Raw genomic sequence first — 22,944 nt, 5'->3', positions numbered from 1 at the left:
CAAACCTCTTCAACTAAGTAAAATTTCTTTCGAGAAGAATCAGTAATAAACTCAGTGGTTAGTTAGTGATTCATTTTCAACAAAATCAAAAAATTAATATTTGGCTAAAGAGTGTATAACTCTCAAGTACAAAGTTTTATGCCAACCGCATACTTTTTGCAAATAGTATACCACTGTATTATTACCACTAATTTAAGACAAAACAAAATAAGTCAAAATGAGTCGATTAAAACAAGAAGGTTTCCCCTTGAATTGTAAAAGCATATAACATTATTTTTATTATTAAAATATAAAAAGTAAAAAAATCTCATTTATAACTTTACATATTTTCTTTAAATAAGTATAGTGTTTAAAGACATAAAAAGAACAATCATCTTTGTTTATGATACTCGTATAATGACAACAATCCACAGTATCACTGCACCCCATTTCGTCTGTCATCATGGGGAAACCACCATTCGAAAAGTAATTTGTGTCCATATGGGACCAGTGATTACCTCCTGAATACTTTCACCCTCGTTGTTTCTTGCCAATTTTACGTCCCCGACTTATTCTCTAACAAATCTTTAATATTGTGTTATCAAGTTATAGTTTTCATTGTCTTTTTTAGTAATTTAAAAGATTTTTTTAAAAAAAGGAGTATTTGTTTGAATTTAATTAATATGTCGTATAATTATTTTTAAATAGTGATTATACGATTACAGAAGGTTTTTCTTATTTAGTGCTTATACACTGGGAGGTATTCCAAATAAAAATAATGTTATTTATATATACTGTAACGTTAAGCAAAAACATTGACAAATAATAACAGCACTAATCAAGAAATACATTAAATTCTTTCGTGTAATTATTTTACAGAAATGTTTATAGAAAACTTCATAAATTGGTCTTAATACAATCCCTAAATTTATTTACCGCATTTTGCAACTACAAGTAATTTTGTGGGGCATTTTTACAAGTCTCAGGTGGTCCGTAATTTGCTTGCGGGAACGGAAGGGTTACACTTGATTTATCCTCGTAATGTGCGCTCTGGGACAAACTATTGCCCCTCAGTGCATCCCATGAAACAAACTCATAAACACTAATTTAACTGCGACTTAACTTCTACTTTATTATATGAATCTGTTCACTGAGATAGGTTATAATGAGATAAAGTTTTTTTATGATCGAATAGAGAATTATTAATTATTGTGAAGAAGTAAGAAAAATTGAGCTTCTTTATTTACCTGAGTATTAGTCGACCCTGAATAAGAACGTCTCATATTTAATAGACATCGTATAGAGCTCTCGAGGGATACATGTCATGTCGCTGCTCTAAAATAACGAAACATGAAAAATTTCCAGACGCCCACATCAGACTGATAAATGGCTTCCGAAAATCCAAAAGGAAGTTACAGCTTACTTGGGATTTGGTCTAGAACCTCTCACGTTCCATAACTGGTGCACTCCGCTTTATTACAATTACTATAAGCCTCAAAGTCCCGCACTCTATGCCGATTGGCGCGACTTCATCACTTTGAACCTACTAGCTAGAGCAGTAAGACGGTTATTGCTTGGGTGAAATAGAAACCGAGCTTGGTGTGAACTCCCAGAATAATACAGGCAACTTTAGCACTTATGCTAAACAAGTTAAGACTTAAGTTTCGAATGTAAAAGTTTGCAGTACAAAAGTAATGCGACGTTCGTGCTACCCGAAAGGTCCACTCTTTACATTTATGTGTACAATATGTCGACGGCTATTTGGAATACTAATTGAGCTTGTCTGAGGACTTGGGTACAATAACTATTTCCTATTTTCTATTCCGATTTTTTTTAGCAGTTTTATTTTATATAATTTACTGAACCAAGTCTCCGTACCATATTTATGTAGATATCATTACATGATTTATATCGAAAAGAGAAGGTGGTTCGTTAATAAATCTAGCCCCTTTTATTTCGAACGAAGATCTTTGAATTTCAATGGAAACCCAGTAAACCGAGAAATTTTGATGAATCGTGGCACAATTGGGGCTGTCAGAACGGAACAGACGTATGGTGAACGATGTGCGTGAAAAGGAGAGAGTTAAGGAAAATTAGCGGATGTTCAGGGCAAATTTGTGTACGTTTTCAATGAAGGTTCTTTACGGTAGGTAAAATAGGAATAAAATTGTGCGGCCCTAATCCACCGGCCATTTATAACTCACACGCCATTAATTCGAGCGATAATTCGCGTTGCGATGCGATTGGTCGGGCAGATACCGCGCAACACCAGGTACCTTTGAGACGTGCCTACCGAGCACTAATCACAGTAGCATTCGATATCTTTATCGCATATGAGTTTTATTACTTGGCCAAATGATTTTTATGATTTCTTTAACGAGAACTAACCTGTTATTATTTTGTATGATAGTAGCAATGGTTTTACGAATATATTAAATTGTTAAGATTGCATTTCCCGTAATTCAAATTATTGAATATGTATTTAATAAGTATAAAATATGTATTAATATTTGTGTTGTAATTTTATAAAATATTTTGAGAGTCAGGTGTCAACAATGATTAAGAAACGTTTCCATGAAGATTTTTCATTACGTAAGCTAATCTCTGCAACAGGTCATCTTCACATTGTACATTGTCTTTATATAAGATTTTAGAGGTATCGGATATTATCATCTTCCCAAGAATTAATGATAATCTTGTTGAATAATTTGTAATATAATAAGTAACAAATTACTCTAGCTTTAAAATTTGGAAATATAGATGAATTAAAATTAAAATCCTGTTTCAATAAATATTTTGCGGCCTTTGTATATTTTAGGTCTGTCATTTAACGTTATAAAATGAAATTTTAATAAGTTATAAATTTAAATGACTCAAATACAGAGAAAGGCCTTCAGATTTAAATTTGTTTTCCACAATAACACTTAACCATAATAAAAATTACAGCATATCGTATTATAGCACTCGTTTGTATAATTTAGTTTATATTATAATAAACTAAATTATACAAACGAGTTACGATGAAATACTTCTTTTTTAAATATGGGTAATGATACGATTATTTTTGAAGCTTATTACACCGATAGTGTTGCGTTTGCTGTAGGCAAACATCTCATGTCGGAAGCGGGCACTCCTGCCCTTCCGCGTCAGGATTATGGCATTAAGCAGATACAAACTCGGTGGTCCACACTCGTGAGATTAACAGCTATTTGTTCCGATCTCATTTAGATAAACGGAACGAATTGGACGAGTTGATTGTGGAGTGCTTTTCATTTAACGTTGCACGTCGAGAATAGTAACCAAACTTAACAGTGTTAAAAGTACGTCATAGTTATTATAAACTAAATTTATTTTTAAGCCGTTTTAACTTTTAAAAATTATACTTATTGGATATGTTTGAAAAATTATATTTATGTATTATTATAAATATATTGAGCAATAATAAAAGGAAATATTTTATAATAATATAAAAAAAGTGATCAACTTATTTATTATTATACAGTTGGACATAAATATAACAGAAAAATACTTTGGTTTGTTAGTTCATTTAATTTTATACGAGATTTACATTTGACATTTGATATACATAGATACGTTATATTACAAAACATTTGTTTCTAGCTTAAACAATACATCAAACTCTAGATCAGTGTTTAAGAACAATCGATGTAATGTACAATCATCTATATTAATTCGCTATGTTTATAGCGCAAACATTTGTTATGCTGTCACAACGAGAGATCGCCAGAACCGATACAAATGAGCTATTTAAGTACTACAACTAATATTTGTCGGTTATTGTTTAGATGATATATAAAGCAATTTATCGTTGATTGTTAAAAATAGAGATTTACTTCGAATTCAAATTAAGTAGAAGAAGTACGGTAATAAATACATATATAATATCAGCCGTTTTTCAAAGCCGCTTACTAACTTAATGATTACATTATAGGTACGTTACGTAATGAGATAGATTTTTAAGAGTAAAAATTTTTGAAATCTTTTAGCTTTTAAATCATCGGTTAAATATTATAAATTTTTCATTTGGCAGATGGTGGGAGTCTATGTTTATTTAAAAGTCATAGACCTTCTTTCAATTATAATTTTATGAGTAAAAGATTTGTGTCCAATGCGGTATTGGAAAACGATTTTTTAATTATTTCTATGAGTGAATATTATTTGATGGATGGTTAAGCTTGACTAATTCATTTTTTAAAATTTTTAATTTTTTGTTCAGCACTTGTCTGAACTCTTCGAAGGACTTCTGTCGAACTCTTTAACGTTTGTAATAGCGTTCATTATAATATATTGTCTTGCGCAGTTGGCTGGTTTCCCTTAAGATTACCCGCCGTGATCGAAATCGGTCAGGCCGATATCATCATCATCACTCCAAGTACCCTGATACTTTGGCAACCAGTATTCTACGAACCGCAACCATAATTAAATATTGTTTAAGTATTAAGATATAGTTTAAGTATTCAGGGGCAAATTTTTATTCTACTTATTAATATTTCTCTACTTATCTTGCTCACTGCCTATCTTGTTTTTTAGTACTTGTATTTAAATGGTTTCGAGTTACCTGAAATAAAAATAAATGTATCCATAAGAAATGTACTTTATATAAAAAATGACTATCAATTCAAAATTAGATGTTTTCCTTAAAAAATATTCCGGGTTTCTCGTTTAGTACTCATGGCCAAGATCATAAATTACAAGAACTTATCTCTGTTTGCATCCGAGACTATCAGCCGTTGTGTAAATACAACATTTTCTGTATATCATCTTTACACTTTTTAACTTGATAACTTATGGCATCTCATCCTTGGTTTTTGGACTGTCTGGTTTACTATTTTTATTATATTATATAGCATTACTAATACTTCAAGTGATATTTATATAAGAATAAATAAAATATTTTAAAGAAAAATCTGAAACTCTATTATGTATGTATTTTGTATGTAATTTTGTACTTATTTGAAGCTGGTTTACTAGGCTGCAGATCCGAAGATTAAAATCCGGTCGATTAAAAAATACTAAAGGCTTTGTTAGGAAATTCTCAGTACGAGCCTGGAGTTAGAAAGTTGGCAATGTTACATTGTTGTGCCTCGCAATGTATCAGAAACCGTTGGTCTTACCCATGATCTGTCTCCGGACGAGACGAATCACCGTCTTATCGGACCATGAGTGTAATTAAATAGAGAGTGTGAATATTGTGTAAGTTTGCAATCACACGTGTGCGAATGTAATATGTCATGCGTTATTGAAATTTCTTTGAAATTTGGCGCCGTTGCTGAAATCAGGTTAAGTCATAGTTTATGCCCAAAGTTTCATATTTAATATAAGAGAATTAAAAAAAAATTAAGTGAATGACACTGTCATTGTTTATCACTCTACTAATTATGTTTTAGAAAATTTTTTTTGATTAGTTATTAATATTGTCTCCGCGAAGTTAAGTGTTCCTATTTTTTTCCTCTGAAATAATACCATACTTTTTTAAAACAGTAGGTATATTTAAGTCACTTAAATAGTATATTTTGAATTCTAAATCTTTAATTCTAATTAGTATTCTTCTCTTTTCTGTATACAGAAATGTATAATAGATACACTATTAAAAATGTATAATAGATACACTATTTAACATTTATAGTATCAGTGGAAAATTAGCTAATGTTTGTAATATTAAAATAAAATATATCATGACGATGACTAAACAAGGCTATTAATGAACAAAAATAGGAAACTAATTTATTAAGAAATATGCAAATTATTTAAATTATTTTGCACGTCCAAATTGAATTAATATAAATGACAGATTGCAAAAGACTTCTTGAGGTGGTTTTGTAATAAAGTAGAGTTCTGTGCAAACTCATCTGGGTAGGTAGCACCCATTCATTACAAATTCTAAAACCAAAACAGAATACTTAGTGTTGTTGTGGTCTTACAGAAACTAGGGACGACATCTTAGCTCCTAAGTTTGTTGAAAGGTGGACGACGTAAGAGATAGTAGAGTAAGTGTATGTGTGTGGTGCCCAACCGATATTAGATGGTCCGTGGTCTACTTTGATAAATGCTAATTTTGAACTATGGTTGGGTAAAGTATACTTTTACCATTCCATTCTGCTGCTATTAACAATATTTGATAAAAGTTTATGATTACCGCATTTCATTTTTTAATAGTGTTTTATTTAAGAAGTAAATTATGCATAATAATCTGCTATAAACATTATGGAGTATCGTATGTATGATAATAATACAATTACTATTACAAGTAAAGTACATTCGCGTACGAATATTGTAAGACCATTTATTTTAATTTTTATTTTATAATAAAAAGTTATTTTGTTCATGTTTAAAGAATACATAAACATTTAACATAATTGGAACAATTTTCATTTTTGGATATTTTTCACCTTTAAATAAAGAATTAACAATTAACATCGCCATTTTTATGAATTAAATATTGAATATATTTTACGAATGGATGTTAATAATGTAGCGCTTAAAACGATATTAATTATTAAATATAGGAATGTATATATATTATGTAAAATTATCCGTATACTGGAAAGATACCATTCACTGGCTCCAATTGCTCCGAATCTATAGGTCCGATTAACTTGAAATTTAGCATACTGAACCATTCCCGATATAGACGCTCACAGAAAAAGGATTATTGAAAAGGAAAGTGGGATACTTTGAATGAATTTTACCCGTACAAAGTTAGAAAGGGAAATTACTTTTATGTAAAAATGATACCTGATCTATCAATCAATTAAAAGTTTCGTACACGTTCTTAGAACTACTAAAGATAAAATGTAATCACTTATTAGCTCTTTATTTATACCCCACATAATCACGTTATGATCGTTATATACCTTTGACATTATTCCATTCATTGAAAAAGTATTCGTTAATACTTTAAGCCTATCTAATAGATAATTAATATTTTAAATTTTCTTATTAAAGAGTCATATTTTTCGGATTTTACTGATTATATTATTTATGCTTGCTTATAATTCAATATTTTCTTCTAAATATTTCAGAACTAGACACTTAAACTAGGCAAAGATACTAAGCAAAAAATGTAAGCATTCATATATTTGTTTTTTATATATATTCTCGTGTTGTACACTTGGCCAATCTAGAGTCATATAGTAGCGCCATCTACCCGATCTATAAGAAACACCTTAAGTAATTAATGGCTATTCACTTTTACGTGCGACTGTCAGCAGCTTGTTGTAACTGAGACGCTTTACACCCCCAATAAAACAATGAAGGCGCTTATCAGGCGTTATCAAAGCAGCAAACATAAAATTTATTTGAACGAGTGTCGTCTGTACGTTTGTACGACCCGACGTTTGTTCCAGTTATGATCCGATAAGACATAGGACAATTAACACTATCCATAATTGTTTAATTTCATTTTATCCATATCTTCTTATTAGGTACACTTTAATTGTTAACGATTACAAGATTTTTTTGGTTTTTCTTTATAGATACGTAGTTATACTTGTGATTGAGTTACCCGATGTTAAGGGCCAATGAACGTTAAGGGCCAACCAACGTTAGGAATTAAGAGCTGTTCTTTGTACCAGTAGTTACACCGATTCACTCACCCGCCAAACTATATATATACTATATAAAACACAATAATACGATGTATTACGTCTGGCCAGTAGAATATGTGATGAGTAGGTGGTACCTACACATATGGCCTTGCAAAATGCTCTACAACCAAGGAAAAATTATGTCTGTAATACGTAATTAAAAAAAATACAAGATTTTCAGTGACATCAAATGTAATTAATTAATTCACTAATACTTATGTAATCTCTGTGGTCACACAAAAGGCGTGTTGAAAAATATCTGTTCACTTTTTGTCCAATTAATTTTAAATAAACAGCTCGATGTTATAGGCTACTTACTTCGAATCTTTTTCAATTGTAAAAAGAAAAACTTCTGAAATTTTACATTTCTTTTTTAATTTAACGAGTCGTCGATTCTCGGTACGTGACTTTTCCCAAAACAATAGAATCATTCTGTCACAATAAAGATGTTAGCTTTAAAAATAACAGTAAGAAAAGACAATTGATTAAATTGACTGAGAATTCGTGGGGAGACGAGGACGTTTTTCTATTTGAATGAAATGACATGATATTGCAATTTTTTCTTAAACAAATCAATAAAAATTTTATTCCGTGGAATGTTTAGTTTTTAAATTAAATAGTCAATAGTATAATATTATTGTATAAATGATCATGATTATAATGACAAAACCGAGTATATGAATTGAATATATGTATTCCATTATATACACGCGTCTATCATGAGTAATTTATTTACGACTTCAGAACGTTTAATTACTACAAAGCGACAAGGCGTCAACGTCCCTAAACGTATACATTATAATGTCAAGATCTTGTAAATTAGTGCCTATTTAGTTGCCTTAAGATATATTATTACCTAACCTTTTATAAATTAAACACTTTTATAGCGTGAAATATTAAATTATAAATTGACATTGTGTTTAACTGGTTACTTTATTTTGTCTATTATTTACTCCACAAATATTACTAACCTAACTTAACCACTAGGATATATTTGCATTAAAACCTACGGGATGTCAATTAACTCCCATATACATGATATACGTAACTAAGCCATCAAATACACGTTAATAATTTAAAAAAATAACATTTTTTTTTCTTATTTGAAATGCACGTTTTACCGTTATAAATTGCATTGGTTTATATTTGATTAAACAATGAGGATATTTACTGAAATAATCAGCGTGTAACAATTATTTTGTCACGTGCTCTGCGGTAGAGCGAATCGTTGGCATGCTCACTATCTAACCAACGTGGTATTATTTAGCAGTTTAGCTTAGAATCATGTCAATAATAGAATTGTTATCAAATAAATTTTCGCATGAGTACTTACTATAAAATAAGTGGTCACATTTAGTTATAAATATAATATTCACAATTACGAAGGTTTATTCATGTGGTCAAGTCGTAATCAACAATCAGTTCCTCTGAACAGTTGTTATGTCTTTGGGCCTATAACGACGATGTTGTTGTTGTTGTTGATTTGTTGTTTTTTACAGTAACATGAACAATTGAACAGTAATTTAATATCCAGACAATGATATGTTATTACGGAGAAGGCTTTTTTTTCATCGCTGGGCACGAGATAATAAACAAAATCAAGCACATGCAAAGTTAGTAGAGCTTGGCTTGCATCTGATTTGAACTCCGGAATTAAAGTTAATATCCACATGTTCTATGTTTTGGGCCATCTCGGTTGCTTCTGTATTTGTATAAAAAGGGTTCTAGCAACGTTGTTTTTGTTACAGTGTGGGCAGAAACTGGTGAGTTTCGAGATAGCGGGCACTCGTCACTGGCCTCTGGTGGCTCGGGCGTTGATCAGTCCTCTCTATATGCGCCGCCACGGCCGAGACGCGATCGGAAACTAACAGACGACAGTGAGTATATATACATTTTCTATTTTATAATATAATAATTATTGATTGATGTATTCAATACTCAGCACAAAACAAAGGGCTACTGTAAGTAAGCTATTTATTCTAGCTGAACAATACATATTACATTCAGTAACCAATGAGGTCCTTCTTTAGATTTTATTGCACACCACAATGAGAATATAAATAAATAAAACATGGATACAGCCTAAATAAAAGAAGCGTACAATTTATACGTAATTTTATAAGATAAAAATAGATCTATATTTGCGTATTTTTTTTTACCTACACTATGCTTCGTTATTGGCGAGCCAATGAAGTTTTCAACTCCAAGGAATTGTTTGTTCTTAACCATTCTGACTCAAAAACTTTTTAAAGTCCCTGGAGAAAAGTATTTAAAACAACATTATGTTTACAATTAAGTATAAAACATTTTATAATAACGAAAGCGATTTATATTTCCGAACTATATTATTCGTCGGCAAAATTGACAAAATTAAAACTGCGCAAACTGAGTGAGGCGGGAAATCTATGAGTAAATACGACGCGCGTTACTCTAATGCTCCGGCAAACATTGGCACACATGCAGCCAGCCTCACGCGTGTTAAAATGGACCTGTAGCACGATGGTTGTTGCGTGACTTTTTGTTTATCGCGAATGATTGTATTAATTCTTGAAGTATTACACTATACTGCTTTTATTTAAACTAAATGCTTAAATAAAAATAAATAATAAAATATAATTGCTGAATAGTTTTGAAATCCGGACTCCGGACCAGTAGCATTAGCTATATTTACGTTACCCGTCGGTGGTACTGAATTTGATGTGGAATAAGTTTAAACATAAACAAAACTGCCATCAAGCAGCGTTGTAATTATATATAACAAAATTAGTTAGTCAACATCAACAAGATCTTTCTCCTTGGGAGAGACCGATTTCAAACCTTCTGTCCAAAAATGAGATATTTAAAAGCACTTTTTTCGTCCAATTTTCCCATTCTTGCATATATAAAAATATCAATACATACGTACAAAACTATGTGAATAAGTGCCACCACAAGGAGCACTCGTTACATAACCAGTTGAAAGCAACATTAAAGGAAATGTGTTATCACAATCGAGTGTCGGGCGTGAAGTGGATTCGTGTATCTATATATCGAAACACATGTTAACTGCGCTATTTACCTTTGCTTGTGTCGTCGGCCAAACGCAAAGGTTGTTTTGGAGTGATGGATGGGTCGGCGGGCGCACAAAGCGTATCGATGATAACACTTATCAGCTGTATCGACTATCGAGTCGTATCGTAATCGCCCGCGAATGCAAGCGGTAGCGTCCTGTCCAAACCGAAACCTTAATCCCCACCTTGTTCATTATACATCGATGACTACACCTTCAGATTGATTATATTTAATATAGTACACAAAAATAGGTAATCCATTAGCTTTATATTAAAAAACTGCCTTTTTTGAGACGGCTTCGGTCGCCATTTAGGATTCTATTAGATATATAAAGGTAAAGGTAAAGATGAGAAAGTAGGTACAGCATTTATTGATACTATCATAAATTTTACTTTAATTTAAATCAATATTATGGGAAAAGGAAACTTGTAAATCTTCTATTGACTTCATCTTATGATTTGATTTGAATTTGGAATGCAAAGCATCAATTGGTTAATTTTATTTTTCCCATATTTATTGATGATTTTAAATTTTACAATCGTTTTTTGAAAATTATTCGATGATTTTTTTTCTCTTATTTCGAAAACGCTACACGATGTCCCTAACTTACATTTTATATTGTTATATATATAAACTTGCATTTGTTATATATATAAATATTATTCATTTTAAAATTAATTACGTCGTCTCGCCAATCGCTGAACTTGAATTGAATTTTACAAAATTTGTACAAATAAAAAACTCAAGTTCTTCAGTTATTTCGTTTTGCATAAAGAACACAGTTTTAAAAAAGCATATTTATTATCCACCAAAATAACTCAATAATTTTGTGAAATTTTAAATTAATATAAGTATTACTGAAATAAATTGTCTCATCGATACATATTGAGACACAAAGATGCCCAATTTTTGTATCGGCATACTTATATTGTTCACTTGCCCTTATCGCGTTGATTTCAGGTTGGAGCGGTATATTTATAGCACTAAATAATAAAGGATTTGGTAGACGACAGCCCACTTCTGGAATATTGTTAATGATGCGTTCGTTTTTAAATACCTTACGATCAGTTACATACTTAAAAGTTTAATTATTTTGAACGACGGCGATACGTTTCAAATATGTCCTGTGTCATTTCTTACAATACACGTTTCTTGAAATGGCTATACTCTAAAATCTTAGACAAAGGAAAACAATTTTTGTCCCTTCGTCGGAGTGTCGACTCTCTGTTATATACTAGATTTACATTTATATTTAGTTTTTTATTTTTTTACTTCGACATCTAAAATTTATTTTGATTAGATAGATTTACTCATAACATCGAATACTTTAAAACAATTAAAAAATTTCATGGTAAACTCTTTTGTTTATAATTGTACAAGCTGAACTCGTGTTCATAATTCGCAATGAGAGCGGTATCGTGTTTCAATACTGGAAATAAATACTGATAACATTGATCGTATACATAACGTGCCGGTTTGAGTCAATTAGCAAATTAAGGTGTCTGCATTTTATCTTACGTAAACGGTTTTGCCATTCCATTTAGCCATTTTATTAGTCATACATTGTCTATATTAGGAACAAAAACCTTAACCAAATATTTTGCATTAAAGGTTAAATTAATTGACTTCAACAACAATACGATAAAGCCAATTTTTTTAGGTACAACTTCATGGAATAAAATCGAATTGTACGCTTAAAATCACGAGGAAGACTATTAACGTATAAAATAATTGTATTCATAGTTTGATCGCAACACAAAAGGTTGTAAATAAATTATTTAATTTGTCTTCAATCAAGATAAGCAGCAGCTATAAAATTGCCGTTGTTAATCCGATTACAATATAAAATTACAAATATAACAGTTCATAGTATATATAGTATATATATAGTATAGTTTGAAAGATATATTATGTGTTTATCATAAATCTACAATATTATGTTCATATTATATACATAATGCATATTATTGTTGTCTTCATAAATACTTTATGATTATTTTTTTTAAAATACATAGTTAAATGTTCGGATCAAAAACATGTAAATACACTATGCTTAAAAGATTTTAATATACTTTCATAACATATAAATTTTATAGGCCAAAAATTATAGTTTATTTTTATAAATAATATTCTTTTTCTAAAAAGTTAATAAAATATAAGTAAATACAAAATTTTGTTATATAATCACTTAATCGTGATATATTTTTGCAATTAATTATATCAATTTAAGACAGATGCAATTAATTATATCTTGAACCTATATTTTAACTTTGTTTTACTTTGATTATAAGATAAACATGTATGTGTTTATAAACGAGCAGTGGCTCAGGTCTTTTAGGCTTTCAAATGTATGACTTCATTTTGAAAGACACACGTCAGTGTATGTACTCAATCGTGTAGTAAACTTCTTAAATTATAAAATCAATTTGTTAGGGTTCTGTTTGTTTATGGACTCAGCCTGCTTTATTTTTATTGTACCAACAACATTACTTTATAACAATGCTTTGGATATGCAAGAAATGTTAATATCAATAAGAGAAACTGGTCATATACAAATATGACTTCGTATTTTGTATCATATACGAAAATTTACCTGAACCTAGATTTGAATTCAAATACTATTTATGTACTTAGTGTATTGCATAATGTGTTTATGTTTTGCAAATTAATACGTAAAATAATTTAACTAAAGGTTGAGCGTAATATTCAATACCATTATGATTATGATTAAGAGTGTCAACTTTACTTATAAAATTACTTTTTGCTTTTGCTATAAAGTAAGTAATCAGTAGAATCCAAGAATTCTAGAACAGAATCGTCCAATTGCAAATTACCGAAATGCACGTTACGGCGTAAACTTCTCTCCATATGAACTCTAGGCTTTACTATAGACTACCGAGTCAGATCACAAGATGTCTATTAAAGGCGGGTGCAGATAGCTGTACCGTAATAGTCTTATATGCGATTGCCGATATCAGAATCGTTACCTTAACCCAGTTAGAAGCTAAAACAGAGAGTAATTATAGCATGCGAGCGGTTCATTGACACTGGGATTTCGACTAAGCCAATATGTGTTGATTGCGATCGCGCTTATCAGGTATTGATGTAATAACTCCTATCACTTGTCCCCTCGCAATAGTTCCGCTGTTTACCCGACATTTGGTCTGACATAATTACCCTTAAAATATGTTACGTTCAATTTGGCAAATCAATTTATCTGCTTATAAAATGAACTACAAGATATAAACTGTTATTACGTACACTACAGAATAGTCCCGGTTTCGTTTTGTGTGTATTTTTTGGTCCTGACGGTAAATAGATTTTAAGATTTTAGTTACTTTTTGATTATTAAATGTGTATCGTTTAGTATTGGATGATTTGACTGCTTTTTAAGTTAAATATGTCAGAAATATGTCATATTCGTTTTTTAATTTGTATTTTTACCTGTACTATTATCGTAAAATTTGTTTGTTCGTATATAGGGGGGTAATATCCGGAACTAATAAACCAATTATAAACATTCAGTATTATATTATTATATTTTAAGTAGTAGAAAGCTTCATTATTCTTGAGTGTTAAAGAGTATAAATCATATTTATATTTATCATTATTTTCTTTAAAATATTTACATAGAGTACGTTAATTACTAAGCGACGATATGTACCAAAATTACTTACTTATCGATCAAGGTAGATTGCTCTATAAACAACAGCGTTATATATTTTTTGGTCATTCCATAGTCGTCGTCGTCGTTGACGTCCTAGGCCGAGCCGCGGCCTCAAATAAGGCACTTATGCTGCATCGGTTGAGCCCTTAAGTGTACTATCAACATCCTATTTAAGTCTCAGTACTCACTACTCGCCCTACCAAATGGAGACGTTATCAAGGCCCGTATGTCAAAAAGCAAGGCACAGTTCGAAAATAAAAATGGCCATGGAAGTTGGTCAAAGAACTCATGGTTCAGTCGACGATTTTCATAATAACATGATTGATATAGAAACGTTGTTTTTGACGGTAAAGGTCATTTAGTTCTTAGAATTAGATAATTAATTTGATAACTCGACAAAAATATGCAATTACCTACGTCACAGTACGTGCATACAATAATAATGGTTATTTATATAATCGATTGATACCCTTTTAAATAAAAATAGACGATATGAAAAAAAAAAAAGATTTATTATCTTTGTCATAAATTACTTTATGGTGTGACGTCGATCATTGAGAACAACGAATTTACAGCTGCGTCGTAAAAGTTGGGTGCGCCTGCGCCTAATCCTTAGTATTAGCGGCGCGCTACCGTCGGTCATGATTCAATATTTTTCATTTGTAAGCAGTTGAAATTATTTTTATCCTGTGGTAACACTTGAGTTTATGATGCCGTATTTTAAGTGTCACTTCGCGGATTTGTGACATAGATATTTCGAAATATAAATACGATTTTTACGTAATATAAACATCACTTTAGTAAAGATTAAATTATAAGCTACAAAGGATTACATGGCACTTCATTTCCTTAAATACATAGAGTATATTGATTTGAACTAACAACTTAATCGCTTATGATTTCTTAAAACGAAATTACATAATTATTATTATATCATAATAATAATTAATAGACGTAAGTTTTGATTGTTGGTTTATATTCCGGATTCATACAAAATTACTAATCAGATTGATATAATACACTTCTTATTTATGGCAGGTTATTATAGTTTTAATAGACGAAGAGAAATTTTTAAAGTCCAAGTCCAGTACAGTCCAAGAGCTCTCGAAACGAACTCGAAATCTTTGTAGATCTCTTAAATTTTTATAGAAAAGTCAGTAAAGCATAAATGTATATGCTACATACATACTTATCTTAAGTAGATTTGTCAACTGAATTGCATTTAGTTATGTACACACAATATTAATCTTTATAAAAAATATATAGTTTTCTTTAAATAGACATTGTGACGCACTCTCTCTAGGACCAGTAGTTTCAGAGATATTTGAATAAACATACGAAATGTGATGTGGGGCGTGCTTTGAGAACGTAATGCATTTGAATTCCAGTTGGTACGAGCATATATATATATGCTCGTATATATACGATATATAATAATATTATACTTTTGTATAATATTATTATATATCGTAGTATTGTATAGCTTTTTGTATATTATTGTTTAAAGTAATTGCAGTGCTATAATCTTTTAATTTTTCTAGTTATAAATGTATATATAGGTACGATACAATTTAACTAAACTAAGTAAGCAAACTAATATTACAAGGTGGGTGTTTGTTTGTTACGCCTTTATGGCTTAACTACTCAACCGATCACTATGAAATTTTGCATACAAATTGTTAGTGATACTGAAAACCCACTACCCCCTCACACGCGGGCGAAACCACAGTCTGAAACTAGTTCTATAGAAAGTGCAAATCTATTAATTAAATAGACAAAAAAAAAACATTGAAATCTAATTAATATAACATAAAAATACCGTCTTACTTATTATATTGAGTGTGTCCCAATAAATATTAATTCGTTTAATTATTAGTCGATTTATAGTAGTGTCATCATTCCTAGGTCGTCCTCTGACAGAGCCGACTATCAAGACGGAGTCGACAACGCCTGGCGTGGGCCCCGATGAGCCTCTAGACGACAAAGGCGACAAGAAAAACAAGAGACAGCGACGGCAGCGCACGCACTTCACCAGCCAGCAGTTACAGGAGCTTGAGGCGACGTTTGCGAGAAACCGCTATCCTGACATGTCCACACGCGAGGAGATCGCAATGTGGACAAACCTTACAGAAGCACGAGTTAGGGTGAGTTGAATTCGTCCATTATATTTAAAATAATAATGCAAATGTTATATTAATATTTAATAGTAATACTTATCCAATGGAAAAGCTTTATATTTATTTCATTATTAGTACAAGGGTCTCAATTTTTTATGGCCCGACTAAATTGTGTTAAATAGTTTGCACAATCGACACGAGGCCAGTTATTGTGTTACAGATACTGAAGGTGTATCACAATATTAACGAGCGAGATGTTTATACTAATCGTTGCATCCGGCGCGCATTCGATATATTTTTGTAGCTCACCGTCGAACGGAACACGAAATCCTTTAATCCTTAAGGATTTGAACCGTCTATTTCGGTCTTTTCATAATCCACGGCTTAAATGTGATCGCATCCACACACTGTCAATAGTTTTGGAAGGCCCTGTTAGAGATTCTGCGGTTCTACTCGGCTTGTACTATTTACAATGTTCTGAATACGTAGAATATTTTTCGGTTTCTTCGCAATGTGGAGTGTTAATGTCATAGTCTTAAGCTCCGAAACGTGCTATTTCAGCAAATTCTTGTTAATGTCACATTAGAGACACTGTAAAGAAGTTTACGATGGTTTTTTTAACGGGAGAAAATCGGTAATATAAGGTTATTTATGATCACTCGTGTCGTTTGATAGCGCTTAATTTAGAGAAATGCATTCCGTTTTATTTGTAGTTGTACCTAGTTTTAATATTTTTTAAAACTGTGTAGATATCAGTTATGTAACATAAGAAATTTCGATTACTTTGTCTTTCCGAGTTGTCATCATCCCAAATGTTTATTAAATTTGAATAAACATATTTATGCAAAATACAGTACGGCTACATTTAGAAGATTGTCATGTTTACCTTGTTTCTATATAAATTGTGATAAAGTATATATATAAATATAGCTACGTACTGTTGATCATATAGCTATTTGCCTTTGCAGATATGTGTAAATCGATATATTCAGAGATGATACCGGTACATTTCAAGTGTTAGATATTAATTTCGAGTCGTAGCAGTCTGTACTGAAAGACCGCATGTGCTCTTTAAAACGTTATTTCTCCTTGTTAGTAGGGTTGTCAATAATGTAATTGTAATGCTTAAGACAATAACATTATTAAAATAACAGTTGATATGAAAGTCTGCTTACTTTTATAACAATATAAAACAATTTATAATTTATATAAAATCAAAATATAAGTATATATATTTTATATATTATCACACTTATTTTATGAATTAAAAAATAATAATAATATAGTTATTTACTTAGGTATAAACTTTCTTGAAAATAGCCTTCTATTCGGATTTTGTTTTCAGAAATGTAATATAATTCTGTATCTATTGCCATTAATGTTAAATCAAATCTATATCAAAATATTTCAACATTATTCTCTAAATATATATTCGTTATCAATACAAAATTATCATACAGTCCCCAGGGAATACATAAATAATTATCATTCATTATTTTAGAATAATATATCTATTTAAAAATGTTTTGAATTGATTTAATTAGCTCATATTTTATTTTTTTATTTTTTCATTTATGTAGCTGTACATCACCTTTTTTAAATGCAAACATTAACTTATAGACAGTTGACATAAAAAAAATAGAATGGAGCACAAAATCTAATTCAGACATATTTTAAGCACGTGACAGCCCTGACGCGGGGATTAGCGTGCGCTCGTCTGCGCATCTCTCCAATAAATCTGTGCGCGCGCGCACCGATAAATCGCCCGACATTATTTTTGTTACCCACTCATTAGGGTCATTGCCTGCTTATTGGCTCTTAAAATATGATATGTTAATACGATGTTTTCTTTACCACACTTGCAAATTACGAGTGACACTTCGGACCATGCGTTATCGTTTAATTCACATATTTACATACCTACATACATATATTTAGTTTCTTATTCATAAATTCTTCAGCTACTGGCTGTTGGCTGTTTCGGTAACATTTTGGTCTGATTCAGACTTTCGTTGAAATAATTTTCCGGATGTCGTATATTAAGCAGTTAATACAAATATAACAAATATGTTTATCTTTAAACAACACCGATGGCTACATAAATATTCGGTCTAAATAATCCCATAACACTCAGTATCCACTGCACAAAGGACTATTAAAGTTTTATATCACTGCACTATTCAACACTACAACATTATAATGTAAAGAAAATTAATTAATTCTTAATCTCTTACAAAGAAGTTTCAAAAATCTCGTAGTAAACCACATGATAAAGCTCACATATAATCTCAGAAATTAACATAAATTACAGTTAACTAAATAATTCTGTTAAGAAAACAATACCGTATGAAGAAGTGAAGCTCTTTAACAGATTGCCAAATTATTTGAAAAACTGATATTTTAACATATATTCATATGTTAAAATATCAGTTTAACTAAAGTTACTATAATTTATTTGTATGAAATATATTTATCTGGAAATAATTTATTATTTCTACATAAATTAATGTTTGTAATAGAGAGTCGAGATGGCCCAGTGGTTAGAACGCGTGCATCTTAACCGATGATTTCGGGTTCAAGCCCAGGCAGGCACCACTGAAATTTCATGTGCTTAATTTGTGTTTATAATTCATCTCGTGCTCGGCGGTGAAGGAAAACATCGTGAGGAAACCTGCATGTGTCTAATTTCAACGAAATTCTGCCACATGTGTATTCCGCCAACCCGCATTGGAGCAGCGTGGTGGAATATGCTCCAAACCTTCTCCTCAAAGGAGAGGAGGCCTTTATCCCAGCAGTGGGACATTTACGGGCTGCTAATGCTAAAATAGAAAGTTAAAGATATTATAATAATTATATAGAATGTAGAAGATCGATCGAGGCGGTAGAAATTACGATTATTATAATTCGTTTTTCTCGATTACACTAAGTTCTATAATAACATCCAAAACAGTGTTGTACAAGTAAAATGATGTTTGTCAATGCGTATCAACGAAAATTGCTCCCAATGTTCTGAGAAAACGCAAATGGGTCTAGCCGTCAAGGCAATCGTCCGTGAAACGACTCCCGGCACGTTTCATTCGCTACAAACGTATCGTATTCCGTGACAGAGTATTAACCCATCGATCCTGATACAAATACTAGTAATTTTTGTATTACATTTCGTATGTTCTGTTGACAGGGATGACGACTGTATTAACGCATGGATTATTTCTTTATAAATAATTCACGTTTTCGTACTCAGTTTTTTTTTAGTAATTATATTTTGGTGGCTGTTTAAAAATAATAAATAAGCTAAGTTAGACTGTACTTACATTGAAAGAGTTGCATTTAACTGGGTTTTATTTTAACGATTGCAAATTCAATGCTTTTTCATGACAACTATTTGAATTGGAGTAAAATTTATTTACGATCGATCGTTTGGTGAGTAATGGACAGTAAGAAACTATTAACATTTGTCACCATGCGCGCATGTAGCGTTGCATGTAACTTCATGATTTATTCATACCTCTCAGACTATCAACTGAAAACGAATAAAAAGACTGGATGTTAATTATCTGTAATTTTTTTCAGTCATAATGGACGCAAGTAAAGCTGTAAGCCAATACGATTTAGTAGAGATTTTTTTTTACATTTGTATAAAAACACGTGTTATGTTATTTAATCGTCGTTTTAAATCGTAGTCAGATAAAAAGCAAGTGAGTTGGAAACTTAAACCGCTATAACTCAAAACCATATTTTATGTATAGCCTTAAAGTATAGTCCTTTTAAAGCGTATGTATGGTAAATTAATAAGACTTTTAAAAAATATATATTATCATAAAGATTTATTAAACAGATGGACAATATCGTCCAAATATGGATTTATTATACACATTAGCAATGATGATCATGATGATGATTATATATTAAAAATAAATATATAGCAATTTTGTTTTAGATGTACGATATGCAAAAATTGCTGCGTAAAATTGGTTCGTTTCTATCTAACCAACTATTTGCGTAAGACGCGAAAACATTTTAGTGCTGGTAAAAAAAGTTCAGTTACGCATCCGTCGACAGGGCAGGCGGCACGTAACATTATTTATTTTACGTGGACCGCTCTAGTCCGGTATTTTACAATGCTTTTAGAGCATGTCGCCTGTCGATGCTCGCACACAGTTTAGCGAACCAACCTTTTTTTCTAACGCGATTTTGTAACGAACAATCGATTTCGAGTAACACAGTTCGAATATACCAGCTTGTGGAAGGTTTTGAAATTTTATTGAAGTCGATTTGATTCGTCATTTATTTTAAATTATACAAATCACCAATCATAATCGGTTTATGTTTGGAATTGAAACAAAATGTCCCTGTTACGAGACTCTCAAATTTTGATTACGTGCTTTTTGAGTGGGTTTCGAAAGGTTTCTAAATACACGTATAGAATGTACATATATGTAGATTAAGTAAAACAAATTATAATATTAGTCGATATTATAATTCATTTAAACCAACGAAATGGTGAAAATCGCCTGACCACATTCTCATCTTCTCACAAACTGAATTAACTTGTATGGAATAGGATCTGCTTGGTTCCCAGTAGGCTCCGGGCATTGCTCGAAGAATATTAAGATGAAATAATGTTGCAAGAAGATCCATTTTTACAGATTTTAATAATCCGTATGTACAGAAATCAAAACGACGTATCTTAAATTAAAAATTAATCAGAGCTTTTCTATTAAAAAGTTATAATCTCATAATTATCTTGTCGTGTTCAAATGAAGATCGATATTAAATAAGACATAGTCGAAACAAAATAGAACAAAGTATCAATTCCTGTGTTGGTTAGTTCATGCATGTTAAGGATGCTGATTTCAAATTTATTTGTTACTGCAAATACTGCCAACAAAATTACGCTATTGTAAACTGCACTTTATATTAATGTAATAGAGTTTATTATTGGAAACGTATTGTAAATGTAGCGAGGTAAGCTTCTAGAATACTGAATGTCTAACTGATATCCTCCTCCTGTTTTGATAGACCGAATGTTGAGTGTTTTGATCGGTTAGATCTCGTCCGGATTTATCGATGAATTTATTTCAATGAATTGCGTTGGTTTCGACCGACGATGTCTTATATATTTTGTAATCACACATAATCTCTATTTATTGACGCTATGTTTTCATTGTTAGTAAATAGGAGTCATAACACGTTCGTTTGTGGGTAGAGAAATATTGTCGAACAAATATTCTAGATCAAGTTTGAGTTGTTTAATACACTAGAACGTATTATTAGTAATAAATAGCAGGATTACAATTTAATTTACTGCTTTGAATTTAGAAAATATTTTTTAGTGATATAGTAATAATAATATAATTACTAATTATAATAATAATATAATCTTCGTTCTGAAGAGAATTTGGTGCTAAAAATACCTCCCCATACAACATCTTTTTATAGTGACTCATTTACAGTCCATTCAATTCGTCTTTGGAACTCTCTTCCACTAGAAGCAAGACGTGCACCAACTATTACTTCTTTTAAAAAAATTATAAAAGAGCACTATCTTGCTTCATGAAGAAATACTGCAATTCAATATTTTATTTATTATGTAAGTATCTATAGTATGTAAATGTATATATTTATAATGTATATGTATATTATATTGTTATATAATTATATATTTATGGAATATTTATTTATGTATCGTATATATACATATATATATATATATATTGTATCTATTTTTTTTTTATTTTTTTTTTTATGTATTAAATAATTTGTACACCCCTACCATCCTATCTCTCTCCTCTACCAAAGGTTGCCTGGAAGAGATCGCTGTTTTAGCGATAAGGCCGCCTATTGTACATTTTTCTTTTTTTTTTTTGTTGTACTCCTATTATTTTTGTCTATATTGGTGTGCAATAAAGAGTATATAAATAAATATAAATAAGTATATATAGATACTTGGATACGGACATAGCCTGAAGCCCTATTGACCTCTTAAGGAGATAGGAGGGAGAAAGTATTGGTCGCATTCCAATAAACTATTTTAATGCAACCTCAATTGAAGCAGTCGATATACGCAATTTCACGTATTATAGAATTACATCTAACACACGCAAGTCCTTACAGTAGTTTCACTTTACTTCTCCTGACCGTATATTGTACACGGCGACTACATGTCACATAGTCTAATAGGACGATAATCTCTCAAGACCGTAGAGGTATCAGACGAATGACCAACTAGTTTGTTTACGTGTTATCCAAGACACGAATTTGTAATTCCTTGCTTGTGCTGAAAATTTCATGGCAGAAAAACCGAATTAGGTATTTAATATTTCACATTCAAGCCGCAATTTGGGATCTGTAGCTCTGTAAACGACCCACTACACCAATTCAGTTAAATCCTATCCAATATTACAATGGAATAGGGAGTTTGTTTGTTTGATACGTTTAACTTATTAATCGACCAACATGAAGCTTTTTCATACTTATGTTCCGACGTCACCCCCCCCCCCACAAAAACACGTGGCAGGAAAGT

General features: G+C 31.0%; 1 protein-coding gene across 2 annotated transcripts in view; it reads left to right on the top strand.

The window, feature by feature from the left end:
• The window catches only part of LOC125066344 (pituitary homeobox homolog Ptx1), a 44,811-nt gene that overhangs the window by 17,592 nt on the left and 4,275 nt on the right, over positions 1–22,944 (top strand). Inside the window, exons 3-4 of one of the 2 annotated variants that reach the window (XM_047674395.1) lie at positions 9,335–9,463; positions 16,210–16,448. In XM_047674395.1, the coding sequence (XP_047530351.1) occupies positions 9,335–9,463; positions 16,210–16,448 (368 nt within the window). Of the gene's footprint in view, positions 1–9,334; positions 9,464–16,194; positions 16,449–22,944 lie in introns of both variants that reach the window. The other variant, XM_047674394.1, reaches the window with a different exon arrangement.

Source organism: Vanessa atalanta, chromosome 9 (genome assembly GCF_905147765.1).
Source record: "Vanessa atalanta chromosome 9, ilVanAtal1.2, whole genome shotgun sequence".
NCBI classification, from domain to species: domain Eukaryota; kingdom Metazoa; phylum Arthropoda; class Insecta; order Lepidoptera; family Nymphalidae; genus Vanessa; species Vanessa atalanta.
This window is presented reverse-complemented; position numbering and strand designations above follow the sequence as displayed.